We start from the raw sequence: 15,193 nt of genomic DNA, 5'->3' as shown, positions 1-15,193 counted from the left end.
ACCTATTGTCTATTGTCTATTAAAGTGTCAATAAATGGTACATTGTTTGATTAAGCTTCCTGCTGTAAACTGAGAGCAGTTACATTTTTGCTGCTCCTCCAATTTACGGTGGTTCTCACTCTGACCATGGTGCGGCAGAGCTTCACCTGCATTTCCTCTAACCTATTGCATCCGCTTGTCTAGATGTCAGTTGCTCTACATCCGTGAGACCAAACGTAGGCTTGGCGATCGCTTCACCGAACACCTCAGCTCGGTTCGCAATAACCAACCTGATCTCCTGGTGGCTCAGCCCTTCAACTCCCCCTCCCATTCCAAATCTGACCTTTCTGTCCTGGGCCTCCTCCATGGCCAGAGTGAGGACCACCGTAAATTGGAGGAGCAGCACCTCATATTTTGCTTGGGCAGTTTGCACCCCAGTGGTATGAACATTGACTTCTCTAATCTCAGGCAGTCCTTACTTTCTCCTCCCCTTCTCAGCTCTCCTCAGCCCTCTGGCTCTTTGTCGTCCTTTCTTCCTCCTCCTCCCACCCTCACATCAGTTTGATGAAGGGTTTTGACCCGAAACGTGGCTTATTTCCTTCGCTCCATAGATGCTGCCTCACCCACTGAGTTTCTCCAGCATTTTTGTCCACCATCTACTGACTCCTTTGTTTGACCTGCTATTTACTTCTTCAAAGTATTCCAGAAAATTTGTCAAGCAAGACCTCCTCATCACAAAGCTATGCTGACTTTGTTCTATTTTATCGTGAACTTCTAAGTACTCCTTAACCTCATCATTAATAATGAACACTAAAACCTTACCAACCACCGAAGTCAGACTAACTGGCCTATAGTTCCCACTATTCTGCCTTGCTTCCCTTTTTGTGCAGCAGGGTAATATTGGCAATATTCCCACTATTCTGCTTAGCTCCCTTTTTGTGCAGCGGGGCAATATTGGCAATTTTCCAATCATCTGGGACCATTCCTGACTAATGATTCCTGAAATATCACTATCAATGCCTCCACAATCTCTAAAGCCACCTCATTCAGAACCCTAGGGTGCAGTCCAGTTCAGGTAATATCCACCTTCAGCCCTTTCATCTTCCAAAACGCCTTCTCCCTAGTAATAGCCACTCCATCTTTCACTCCTGGTTATCTTAAATTTCAGGCACGTTGCTGGTGTCGTCCACTGTGAAGACTGATGCAAAAAAGTTTTTCAACTCCTCTGCCATTTCTTTATTCCCCATTATCACTTCTCCTGCAACGTTCTCCAGCGGTCCAAAGCCCACTCTTGCCTCTTTCTTGCTCTTTATATAACTGAAGAAATTCTTGCTATCCTCTTTTATATTATTGGCTAGCTTACCTTTGTATTTCATCTTTACAACCCGTATTTTCTTTTTAGTTCTGTTCTTTAAAACATTCCCAATCCTCTGGCTTCCCGCTATTCTTTGCTATGTTATACGCCTTCTCTTTTAGCTTTATACTGTCCTTGACTTCCATTGTCAGCCACGGTAGCCTCTTTATTCCCCTTTGGAATGAAAAGATCCTGCAACTTCCAGATTATCCCCAGAAATTCCTGCCATTACTGTCCCACTGTCATTCCTGCAAGAGTCCCTTTCCAGTCCTTTGGCCAGCTCCTCCCTCATGCCTTTGCCCAGCTGCAATACCAACACATCCAATTTCACTTTCTCCCTCAAATCGCAGATTAAAACTTATCATGTTGTGGTCGCTACCACCGAATGGTTCTTTTACCATGAGTTCCCTTATCATATTCGGTTCATTACACTAAATCCAAAATTGCCTTTTCCCTGGTAGGCTCCACTACAAGCTGCTCTAAAAATCCATCTCGGAGGCACTCTACAAACTCCCTCTCTCGGGGTCCAGCACCAACCTGATTTTCAAAGTCTACCTCAATATCACCCATGACCATTGCCTATTTTACATGCCAATTTTATCTCCTGATGTAACGTACCCTATATCCTGGCTACTGTTTGGGGGGCTGTAAATAACTCCACTTAGGATCTTTTTACCCTTATAATTTCCCAGCTTAATGCACAATGACTCTACATCTTCTGATCCGTACGTATTTGGAGTGAGAGGAAATAGGAGATCCCAGAGAAAACCCATGCACGTAATGTGCTCACAATCTTTCTTCCCCATGATAGAGGTTTCTAAAACATTTAAAAAATATATTAAGGTTGCCGAGCTGCTGACCTCACAATGCCTTTGCACCTGGCCCAACTGCTTCCTGGCCCTGCCCGGCCCTGCCCCCCCAGCCTGCCTGCAGGTCCCGCCCACTGACCTCACAATGCCTTTGCACCTGGCCCAACTGCTTCCTGGCCCTGCCCGGCCTGGCCGCCCAGCCTGCCAGGTTGTTGATTCCATTGTTTTTCATTGAATTTAATTGAATTATTTCTCACTTAACATCACTAATTCTTAACATTAATTTTAATTTCAAAGACAGTATTTTAAAAGTAAATCTGCTGTCTTCATTGACAACTTAGATCAGACCCTCTGTGTGTGTGTGGGGGAGTGTCCTCCGCTGAATTCCATAGAGCTGCCACCAGCTTTCGTGCATGAGACTCGGACGCTTCATTTCCTGAGCATTTTGAACGCGTTACGCACGGTTGCATTTCACTCTCTCTGTCTCTCCCCCTCTCTCTTTCCCCCATTTCTCCCCCTCCCTTCTCCCCCTCTTGCCCCTTCCCTTCCTCCCCTCTCCTCTCCTCTCTCCCTCTCCCCCCCTCTCTCCTCCCCTCTCTCTCACCTCCCATCTCTCTCACCTCTCCGCCCCCCGTCCCCCACAACCACACGGGTGAACAGACCCAACGGGTCTGCACTTGGTCTAGTATCTATTAAAACTGTGTGTGTGTGTGTGTGTGTGTGTGTGTGTGTGTGGTTGCCTTTGAAATGTATCTCCTCGAAAACCAGATGTCGAAAGGGGGAATTGTTTACATATTTGTAGAGTCATCTTTTCAGCCCGTTTTGTTTCCTTCTGTTATCCGATGAACGTTTCCACATCCTCTGGCTTGCGGCTACTCTTTGCTGCGTTATACATCTTTTCTTTTAGTTTTATTCTATCCCTATTTTGAAACGCGTGACGCACGGTTTGCATTGTCACTCTCTCTGTAGAGTCCCCTCTCTTTCTGCCCAATCTCTCTTTCCTTCTGTCTCTCTCTCTCTCCTCGCCCTCTCTCTTTCCTCTGGCTTTCGGCCCCTCTCTCTCCCCCTCCCCCTCATCTCTCTCTCTCTCTTCTATCCTATCTCTCTCTCACCCCCCTCTCTCTCTCCCCCGGTTTCCATTCCCCCACCCCCCTCTCCCTCCCCCCCACACCCTCCCTTAAACCCCCTCTCCTCCTCCCCTCTCCCTCCCCTCCCTCTTTCCCCCCCTTCCCTCCCTCCCTTTCCCTTCCCCCCACCCCCCACCTCTCTTCCTCCCTTCCCCTCCCTCTCCCCCACAATGGTGTACATACTGTTATCGGATGGATATACAGCAATGATAAGACAAAGTACAGAAAAGAGATTGAGAACGTTATGTCATGGTACATGAAAAATCTAGCCCTGAACATCAGCAAGACAGCGAAGTTGGATGTTGACCTAACAATGCAAAGAATGAACATAACCCTGTCTGCATCAATGGACCCGATGTAGATATGCTCGACAACCTCGAGTTCCGATGCACCATATTATCAGCAATTTAATCTGGTCCCTTCACACGGATGCAGTTATCAAGAAAGCACAACACCATAGACAAGAAATGCTGGAGTAATTCAGCAGTTCAGGCAGCATCTCTGGAGAAAACAGATGGGCGACGTCTGTTCTTCCGACTCTGTTCTGACTTGAAACATCACCCATCCTTTTTCTCCATAGATGCTAGATGCAGAGTTACTCCAGCAATTTGTCTCTATATTCGGTATAAACCAGCATCTGCTGCAGTTCTTTCTTATTCAAGCACAACAGCATGTTTAATTTATTGGGTGTCTGTTTCATGTGGGCATGTTCATGAGGAATCTCTTGAACTTCCGCAGATGTACGATACGATAAACAATACTATACTATTCATCCCCAGAGGGAAATTAGTCTGCCGACAGTCACAACACACAAGGTACACAAAAACTTGAAATTAAAAGTGAAAACAAAAAGAAAACGACAAGCAACTATTGGCTGGCTGCCGTGTGCACAGCGCCTTCACCAGAACAAACAAACACAGACTTATCTCCTGGGCAGAGGATTCTAAACTAGAGTGCCCCCCCCCCCCCCCCCCCCCCCCCCCCCCCTTTGTTCTCCCTCCACCGTCCCTCACAACGGTCCCCACAGGCCGGGTCCCCATTGTCTTCCTCTCTCCCCTCACGCTCATCGACCGCGAGGCCCCACCACCGCTGAGCTCCATGTTGCTGCCAAGGCTCCCGCTGAGGCACCTGCTGCCGCCATCGAGTCTCCCATCACCACCACTGCTGAGGCTCCCTCGGTCTAGACAGACCTTGCCATCCGGCTTCACAGCAATCCCCTGGGAGGCCTGTGGGGCGAGACGGGCCTACCGAGGCGTGACGCGGTTGTTCGGCGGGTGGATCGGACCCGCGTGGTTCCCCGAGCCACTACTGCTGCACATGCGGCCGGCCGTGACATCACAGAAAATATTCTGATTGGATGCATCTCCGAACAGTTGTTTGGCTGGTCCTGACTGCCTTAACCTGAAGGGAGAGGTGAACACAGTCCAGTCCGCCACACAGCCAGACTTCACTTCTGCACCCACTCCTCCCCATTCACCACTTCACACCTACTCACAGACTGACCTCAGTCTGCAAAGACTGGGCACTCTACACCCACTCCTCCCCATTCACCACTTTACCCATACTTAATACCATAACTCGTCTGTAAAGACTGGACCCTTTCCCACCCACCCACCCCTCTCCAATCAACACTTCACACCCATTTACCCCCACTCTCCATGCTGCACACCATCACTTCTCCATCATCAACAATAAAAATAGAGGCTTTTCAGAAGACAGAAAAGCCGGAAATCTCCAGGACAGGAAGATGTTTCCCCCTCTACTCTCAAGCTCTGTGCCGAACAACTGGCTTCATAGACATTTTCAACCAGTCCCTGCAAACCTGTACTGTCCCTGCCTGCTTCAAAGTCTCCACTATTGCCCCAGTACCCAAAAAACAAGGAATACTGGTCTTAGTGACTACAGGCCTGTCGCACTGGCCTCTGTAGTCATGAAGACCCTTGAAAGACGTGCTGGCCAAGCTGAAAAATATCGCTGGACCCTCTGCAGTTTGCATATTGGGCCAATAGATCTGTGGATGACGCAGTCAACCTGGACCTGCACTTCATCCTCCAGCACCTAGACCGCCAGGGGATCTATGCGAGAATTTTGTTTGTTGATTTTAGCTCTGCATTCAAGACCATTGTGCCAGAGCTACTACACTCCAAACTTTCCGAGTTGACTGCCTGAACCCCTGAGTCAGTGGATCACCAGCTTCCTGACATACAGGAAGCAGCATGTGAGGCTGGGATAGCACAACTCGGCCACGCAAACACTGAGCATAGGAGAACCGCAAGGCTGCATACTCTCTCCTCTCCTCTACTCTCTCTACACCAATGATTGCACCCGTCTGAAGAAGGGTTTCGGCCCGAAACGTTGCCTATTTCCTTTGCTCCATAGATGCTGCTGCACCCGCTGAGTTTCTCCAGCTTTTTTGTGTAACCAATGATTGCACCTCCGCTGACTCCTCTGTCATGCTTCTCAAGTTTACGGATGACACAACCCTGATTGGACTGATTCAGGATGGGGAGGAATCTGCCTACGGACAGGAAGTGTCACAGCTGGCATCCTGGCGCCATCGCAACAATCTGGAGCAACAGCATCACAGTCACATCTGTGGAGTCTTTTAAGTTCCTGGGAACCATCATCTCCAAGGGCCTTTAATGGGGGGCTACCATCGACTCCACAGTCAAAACGGCACAACAGAGGATGTACTTCCTGCAGCAGCTGAGGAAGCACAATCTGCCACAGGCAATGATGGTCCAATTCTATAAAGCTATCGTAGAGTCTGTCCTCGCCTTCTCCATCATGGTCTGGTTTGGCTCAGCCACCAAGCACGACACCCAGAGGCTGCAGCAAATCGTCCGATCAGCAGAGAAGGTTATTGGCTCAACCTTCCCTCCATTGATGAACTGTACACTGCAAGGGCCAGGAAGTGAGCAGGTAAGATCATCTCTGACCCCTCTCACCCTGGCCACAAACTCTTTGAATCATTTCCGTCTGGAAGGCGACCCCGGACTGTCAATGGTGCCACAGGCAGACATAAAAACAGCTTTTTTTCCATGAGTAGTAGCTCTACTCAATAACCAAAAATCTGTAGCCTCCTTTTGCTCTGGTATTTTATTTAATTCACATGCTTAATCAATAAAGTTTAATTTTTAATTTTAATGTTTTATGTATCATTCTTAACTGTCACTGTATGTCATGTCACTTGCGGACGGAGCACCAAGGCAAATTCCTTGTATGTGAATACTTGGCCAATAAACCTATTCATTCATTCATTCATGACGTCTTAAACTTAGTTTTCCTTTTAATTCCGCAATTCAACAAAACATGGGCCTAATTTTCACCTTGAAGATCATGAAGATTACCAAACATTAATATCACTATATAACTGACCATTTAAAAATATATATCCATTGTCATATTGTACCATGTTAACTGCAATAACTGGCCGTAAAAGTAAAGTTGGTTATTGCTATAACCTCTCACTTTTTGCAAGATAACATAATTAATAAGCGAATGTTGTAATTTCATGGAAATATCTTTCAAAATATTCACTTGTTTGTCGTATTACCTCTGATGATGTAGAAAATATTTATAATATTGAATATGCCTGAACCTTAGTTCATTTATGTCAACCTTTATCAAAAGGCTAAGTCACTTTTATTGCAGTGTTCTGACAGAGATGATTGCTGGTAATACAATCTTCCTATAAAGTTTGCATTTGGAGATCAGATGAAAATAGGACAGACTTCATCTGTGATATGTGCCATCATAAAATAGGATTCTGGCTCCAGAAGGAACACACAATAAATGGGTAGTTTTGCAAAATGCTGGAGAGCAACGAGCATCTTTGGTCAGTATAGTTCAATAATGTCTTCAGGCTTAAGAATGAGGGGAAATAAAGGACAAATTAAATTTAGGTTAGAAAAGAATCCATTCAGTTGAATGAGCCTTATTGCTTCCAAAGCAAGGATTCCCTTCTGTGTTCTGTGATGTCATCGGTTGTGATTGTGGGAAGTTGAGTAGGGGGTAACAAGTCATCACTTACGTGACCCTTTTCCCACAATTGATGCAAGATGCATTTAAATACGCCACGCTGTGAATTTTATGTTTAATTATTTATTTATTTTGATTATGGAATTATAATTATGAAACTTTGAAAGGTATGGTAATTTACTAAACAATGCAAAGTTAAATTATCCTTTTAAGTAGATTACATCGGAAAACAATTAAAATAGCAATTTGTATTAATACCGGCAGATACGTAACCATGATAAGTGAGGGATTGAAATGTATTGAAAATCAAAGCCTGCATGATGAATGCAATGTAATGAAATGTTATTATATTTATGAAGTCAGAAAGTTACATTAAAAACCAGGGTTTAGCTTACTGGGTTTGGTAAAGAACTTGAATCTGAAGCCAAATATGGTCCTCGGCGTTACAATAGTTCAAGAGTCAAGACTGTTTAAATGTCATATGCACTGGGACCGGAACAATGAAATTCATACTCGCAGCACCTTTACAGGAATATTAAATGCAACAACACAATGAAAAAATTATACAATTGTTAAACAGTTAAACTGTAACTAGGTAAATCAGACCATGATAGTGCAAGCCAAAATATCTTGTGCAATCTTATGCCTCTGAAGACTTTGCGCCCCACCCAAGGTTTCCGTGCGGTTCCCGGAGGTTCCTGGAGGTTTTTGTCAGTCGTCCTACCTGCTTCCACTACCTGCAACCACCTGCAACCTCCGGGAACCGCACGGAAACCTTGGGTGGGGCGCAAAGTCTCCAGAGGTTTACGTTCCTAAGTGGGACTGGGGCATTAGTAATACAAAGTCTATAGCAGTTCATTGCTGAGGTAGGGCTGTGTTTAGGATTGAGCAGGGTTGTTCAAGTGTCCAATAGTTGATGGACAAAAGTTTCCGCAGGCCAACGGACTCGCCGAACGAGCCGTCCGAAGAGCAAAACAACTAATGGAGCGTTCGTACCTTGCCATATCTGACGTCTACCTGGACCTGCTCAATTCAAGGAACATTGCCAGTATTCCTATACTGCGTTGCCAATACCTTCAGTTGTCATTGTCAAGTTTTTATTTAAGTTCCAGTGCAGTGATTTATCAGTGAGTGAGATTTGTCATTTGTTTACTATCATTATTTCTATTGACACCTCTGAACATTTCCAGAATTAGAAGGATTTTATACCTGGTGAACTAAATATTGGTACTTTAATTGTCTAAAGTTGACCAACTGTTTTCTTTCAAGTACTGTATATCATCAAATTGTTGAGTGTCAAATTGTCTATAGTGTCATATTTCATGGGAGATTGAATTCTCAAGACTGATCTGCTTTGACGACTTTGGTAGATTTGTTTTATACATGCCATGGAGCAAGATCAAGATAAGGATGTCAGCACTGGGAAATCATTTTCCACTTATGGAGATCCCTTTACACATCGAGTATACCCTGCTGATGAAAGTGAAGTGACAAGCACCTTTATAAATCTTCCCTTACTCACACCGAAGAGTGTGACCGAAACCTGACCTCAGAAGAATACTAGCATCCTTAGCTGACAGTTTATTTTTATTTTACTTGAGTTTCCTTCATGTGATTGAAGAAATGGATCTTCCATTGCATTTTGATTAGTATTTCACAGTTGGCCTGAGATTGACTATCCCCTTCCCACTCTGAAGAGTTTGATTTTGTAAATTTGGACTCGATTTTGAAAAAGCTAGGGGATAGCGAACCAATCCTATACACAGCTTGTTCAACTCACAAAGAATACCCAAAATGGACAAGTTCCTCTGTAAATCTTACTTTACTCAGAACTTTATTACTGAAACTTGACTTCAGCCGAATGCCATCATTTTTACTGACAGGTTGTTTTTGTGTCACATGAGTTTCCTTGGTGAGATTTGTTTCAAGCGTTTTATTGTTTCTGGTGCTGTGATGGGATGTTCTGGAATTTGTGGAACACATTGGAACACATGTTCTTGGAATTTGTGGATTATAAGTTATGAAGCAATTCAATAAATATAGGTATATTATAGCTTACTGGAAGAAATGTATCTCCTGATTGGTGACACTCATCACCAGTTTCACAGGAGATGTATTTTCAAAAACAGAATTCACAGACAGATGCTAATATTTTGGGGGGTTTGATGCTATCATACCTTGTAAATTATATAGGAATTGCTGGAACTACGAATAGCTTTGAAAATATATTGGAGATTTAGCTCTTGATTGAACTGTGTCAAATGTAAAAATGTAAAAAGTCCATTCATGCAAATCTATCTGGTCTGTCCTACATGTAAAACTAATGGATTCTTCACATTTTCTGAAGTGGTCTACCCAGGACATAATGTGTAAACAAAAAAGATTAAAAGATTAAAATAACTGATTTGTAAGTAGGGATGGACATAATGTGGCACTGGCGATTGAAACATATCTCTAGATCATTGTAAAATGCAGCGTTATTAATTTCTCTAAAAGTGTGATTCCCAAATCCAAGATAGACACAAAAAGCTGGAGTAACTCAACAGGATAGGCAGCATCTCTGGAGAGAAGGAATGGGTGACCTTTCGGGTCAAGAACCTTCTTCAGACAACTGTATGTTCCTTAACTTTAATCACTATCCTTTACAATAATTTGTTTGGGGAAATGTAGAATAGTACTTCCTTATTATTTATTTATTATTATTAATGTTACCAATTACTTGCAGTGATTTATTTACTTCAGTAATAATCCATTTTGTTTGTTGTATATTGTTCACATTTCTCCAATATGTTCTCCCTCCAATTAGTCAAGTCAAGAGAGTCAAGAGTCAATTTAATTGTCATTTGGACCCCTGGAGGTCCAAACGAAATGCCGTTTCTGCAGCCATACATTACACACAAATAGACCCCAGACACAACATAATTACATTTTACATAAACATCCATCACATAGCTGTGATGGAAGGCCAAAAAAACTTATCTCTCCACTGCACTCTCCCCCCCTCCCGATGTCAGAGTCAAAGTCAAAGCCCCCGGCTGGCGATGGCGATTGTCCCGCGGCCATTGAAGCCACGCCGGGTGGTGCGAGGTCGCACACCGGGTCTTGGTGTTGGAGCCCCCGGTGTGCGCTCGCAAAGTCCCGCGGCCATTCCAGCCGCGCGGGGCAGTGGTGTCAGGCCCCGCTCCAGGAGCTCTTCAACCCCGCAACACGGGCGGGAGAATTCGCCGTTGCAGGTGCCCCGAAAAGCGGTCTCCCTCCAGGGAGCCGCGGGCTCCCGGTGCCGCCGTCCGCAGACCCGCAGTAGCAGCCTCCGCATCAGCAGGAGCAGCGGCATCGGCAGCAGCAGCAGCAGCAGCAGCAGCGGCAGCGCTCCTCCACTGCTCCACCTGCTCCGGTCTCGGCCAGCTCCGCGACGGCAACGGTGAGTCGGCACCAGAGTCCCCGGCTTCTTCCCGTTGGAGGCCGCTCCTCGTTGCGGCCTCAATGACACCTGAGACCCGACGAGAAAAGGTCGGGTCTCCAGTGCAGGGAGAGATTCAAAAGTTTCCCCCCCCCCCCCCCCCCCCCCCCACCCCACCCCTATCCCCCCACACACACACCCCAACATAAAATAACAAAAACTACATAAAAACACAGACAAAAAAATAATAAAACGTGGACAGGCTGCAGAGGCCGCTGCTGGCCAGAGCCGCGCCGCCTACCGGACACGGCTAGTATAGTGATACAGCGTGATACAGGCACTTCGGTCCACCCAGTCCTCACCGATCAATGCTCACCCAAACACTTGTTCTGTGTTATCCTACTTTCGCATCATGTACACTAGGGGCAATTTACAGAACTTAATTAAACTAAACCAGTGTGCTTTGGAATGTGTCAGCATTTTTTTTACGGGTTGAACTCACATGCTTTAATATTTAAGGAATGAGTAGGTTGCAATCTTTAGAACACATTTTGATGTTGGCCTTGAATTGTTAACCGACCTGTCTCACACTAGTGCAGCAGTTAAATCTGCTACCGGCCAACTGCAATGTCCCTGACACTGTCTGTCTGGACTTTGTACTTGACTATGTGGGTCTCCTCTGAAAGCTCCAGTTCCAACACATCCCAGCGTTGCAGTTGGTAAACTAAGTGTCGACCAATGGCTGAGTTGGGAAGGTGCACCAAGAAATTGCAAATGGACTTAAATCTGATGTGCGAGATATTGTACTTTGGAACGCCAGACCAGGGCTGGACTCAGACAGTAAATAGTAGAGCCATGGAGAGAGTTGCAGAGTTGATAGATCAGGGAGAAAATGTGCATGGTTTCCTAAAGGTGTCGAGAAAGATGTATAGTGCTGAGAAGAAGGCATTTGGCCTGATTGCCTTCATTGGAAACGAAATTGAGTACAAAAGTTGGGATATCACTATGCAGTTGTACAAGACATTGGTGAGGCCACACTTGGAGTACTCTGCACAGTTCTGGTCTCCCAGCCCTAGGAAGGATGACATTAAGTTGGAAAGGATGCAAATTAGATTCATCAGGATATTACCTGGGCTTGTGGGCTTGAGTTTAGGGAGAGGCAGGACAGGCCAGGACTTTTTGCTTTGAAATATAGGAGGCTGAGGAATTACATTACTGGGGAGGACAAGATCATGACGGACATGGATAAAGTGTGAGCCCACAGTCTTTATGCCAGGGTAGCGTTTGAAAACCAGAGGACATAGGCTTAAGGTGAGAGGGGAGAGATTTTAGGATCTCAGGCAATTTTTTCACTCGGAGCATCATCTCTAACTGGAATGAGCTGCCAAAGGAAACTATAGAAGCGGATTAAATTATGGATTTCAAAAGACAATTGGACAGGGTTTAGAGGGCTATGGAGCAATTGCACACAAATGGAACTAGCTGAATATGCCAATTTGGTCAGGGTTTAGAGGACTAAAGGGCCTATTTCCATGCTGTGTGGCTCTATGACTTTCTGACACTTCATCTGGACAGTGTGTTGTTTCTAACAGATAATGTTACCGTTGATACATTATTAAAGTGTGCAATAGATGGTTTCACCACATCAAGGGGACTTTTGAAAATGTTCACTTTGAAAACATTCAAAACACAGGAATGAAATAGAATTGCTATGCTCCCATTCCTGTCATGGTACTAACAATCTGAGAAAAAGGATATTGTACAACATTAAACCTGCCTTGTTCTTTCTATAGTTCTTTCTCATTCACTGATACAACCCGAGTCACAATGTGACACAATAGCACTCAATGATACAAAATATGCACCAACGGATCTCGATTGATAAGACATTTTCTGTGTCCATAAACGTAATTCCATTGAAGTGAGCCTTATCCTGTCACTGCTCAAATGGTGTTTCCATTTTAGGTTTCCCCCTGCGAGAAATGTCGCTGTGAACCCAATGGGGAAGTGCACTGTTCCGTAGCAGAGTGTGCTCAGGTTGAATGTGTGGATCCAGTATACGAACCAGATCAGTGCTGCCCTGTCTGCAAAGATGGTATGTGCTTTCTCAAAATAACTCATTCAACTTACCTTTTTAAAAAATGTTCATGAATAGTAAGTTAAATATAAATTACATCAACAACTTTTACGGAAATTATTTCTTGTCTTCATATCTTGCCTCAAGCTGGTATTAATTGTTATAATTTAGGCACTCAAAATCCAATCAATAGTTAACCTTTTGGGGAATTCCCGTTTTCCCATGATCTAAAATGTAATGTTATGCACAAAATTAATGTCAGTTATGGAGTAACCATGACACTTATATCATCTTATTTCAAGTTTCAGGTAAGCTGCGTGCTCTTTGAAATGCAAAGAAACATTAGCCTGTCAGGCAATATATTTCAGGCCAATTATCAGTTGAATTTATTGCAAATAGCAAAATATAAATGTAGCGGAACAGGGCTGAAATGCCAGAATATTGATTTTTTGAAGGGAACAAATCCCCTTAGGTCATTAAAATCACTTTTCAGGATCTTAAATCTGAATCGTTTATGTAGGTCAGGTCTTCTTCTCATCAACAAAGTATAAAAATGTAGATCAAATTCTCTTTAATTCATTCAGGCTTTGAATATTGGTAAGGCCAATGTTTCTTGCCCATATGTAATTGCTCTTGAAAAGTTGTTGATAAGCTATGCTTGTGATGCATCTTTTGAACAGCTGCCATCAATGTGGTGGAAATATTTCCATAATGCTGATGAATTGGGAATTCCAGGAATTTACTGTGAAAATGAAAGAATAGCTATGTATCTCCAAATCAGGATGGTTAGAGAAAGAATGCTTGTCCTCATTATTCTGTGGGTTAGGGGAATACTAGGAGAGTTACTACATTGCATTCCCGAAGTCCAGAGTACATAGGTTTCAGGTGAAAGAGGAAGGACCTAGTAAGAAGCTGAGGGGTAACTTTTTCACACAATGGGTGGTAGTTGTATGGAACAAGCTGCCAGAGGAGGTAGTTGAGGCTGGGACTATCCCAACGTTTAAGAAGCAATTAGGATAGGACAGATTTGGAGGGATTTGGACCAAATGCAGACAGGTGGGACTAGTGTAACTGGGACATGTTGGCCAACGTGGAAGTTGAGCCAAAGGGCCTGTTTCCATGCTGATGACTCTTTGACTAGCCATAACTGTAATAGACCAACTGAATGCATCACAAGGATGTTGCCTGGAATAGAGGGCTTGAGTTATAAGGAATTCATTTTTAGTGAATTGGAGCTGTCACCAAAATTGGTGGTGCAGTCAACTGTTGGAGAAGGTTTTCTAAGTTTACAGCAGGCTGTAGATCAACTGCGAAAATAGGCAAGGGAAGGGCAATGGGATATAAAATCAGACAAGTGAAAATAGATGCATTTTGGAAAGATAAACCAGGGCAGGATAAACATGATAAATGGCAAGGCCCTGCGGAGTGTCATTGAACAGAGATACTTTGGGATGTGTTTAAACAAGAGAAGGTTTAGAAAAAAATCACTAGGATGTTGCCTGGATTAGAGTGCTTGAGTTACAGTATAATGAAATATTGGATGGCTAGGTCTGTTTTCCCTGCAACAAAGGAGGCTGAGAAGTGACATGACTCTGGTATATATATTTATGCGAGATAGAGAGAACAGATAGCCAGTGTCAGTTTCCATTAGTTGAGATGTCTAAAATTGGAGGATATATGTTTAAGGTGAGTAGGAAAGGTTTTAACGGTGTCTGAGGGATACATCTTTCACACAAGGGTAGTAGGTATTTAGAAATGAGCAGCCCGAGGAGGTGGTGGGGGCAGGAATTGTAACAACATTTCAGAGACATAGAAGAATATTGAATTAATGTAGGCAAGTGGGATTAGTATAGATAGGCATGATGATCGGCTTGGACATGGTAAGCTGAATGGCCTGTTTCTATGCTGTAGAACTGTACAACTGGTGTTTTATATGTTACAATCTAGGAATGTTATATTCACAATTGTTTCTTCCTAAATCCGGACCATAATACGTTAGTTGTAGAGAATATGAAAATTTGGAACAGTCATGTTAATTCATGAAAAGTGTTTTTTTAATGTATTATTTGAATGGTGTCAAGTTGGGAAAGGGGAAGTACAACGAGATCTGGGGGGCAATAGACAATAGACAATGTGCAGGAGTAGGCTATTCGGCCTTTCGAGCCTTTTGTGGCCCTTAATTCCCGGGATGGTGAGACAGTCATATGTTGATAGAATGGAGCGGCTGGGCTTGTATACTCTGGAATTTAGAAGGATGAGAGGGTAACTTATTGAAACATATGAGATTATTAAGAGTTTGTACATGCTAGAGGCAGGAAACACGTTCCTGATGTTTGGGGAATCCAGAACCAGGGGCCACAGTTAAAGAATTAGGGGTAGGCCATTTAGAACGGATATGAGGAAAAACGTTTTCACCCAGAGAGATATGAATCTGTGGAATTCTCTGCCTCAAAAGGCAGTGGAGGC

The 15,193-nt window shown here is 44.0% G+C and overlaps 1 protein-coding gene across 3 annotated transcripts in view; it reads left to right on the top strand.

Moving 5' to 3' along the window:
• Nucleotides 1-15,193, top strand: part of vwc2 (von Willebrand factor C domain containing 2) — a 125,524-nt gene that overhangs the window by 28,558 nt on the left and 81,773 nt on the right. For all 3 annotated transcript variants that reach the window (XM_055657530.1, XM_055657521.1, XM_055657512.1), the window contains exon 3: nucleotides 12,616-12,745. In XM_055657530.1, the coding sequence (XP_055513505.1) occupies nucleotides 12,616-12,745 (130 nt within the window). The remainder of the gene's footprint in view (nucleotides 1-12,615; nucleotides 12,746-15,193) is intronic.

This window comes from Leucoraja erinacea, chromosome 2, assembly GCF_028641065.1.
Source record: "Leucoraja erinacea ecotype New England chromosome 2, Leri_hhj_1, whole genome shotgun sequence".
Lineage (NCBI taxonomy): Eukaryota > Metazoa > Chordata > Chondrichthyes > Rajiformes > Rajidae > Leucoraja > Leucoraja erinaceus.
Note: the sequence above shows the minus strand (reverse complement) of the source record. Positions and strands in the feature narration are given on the sequence as shown.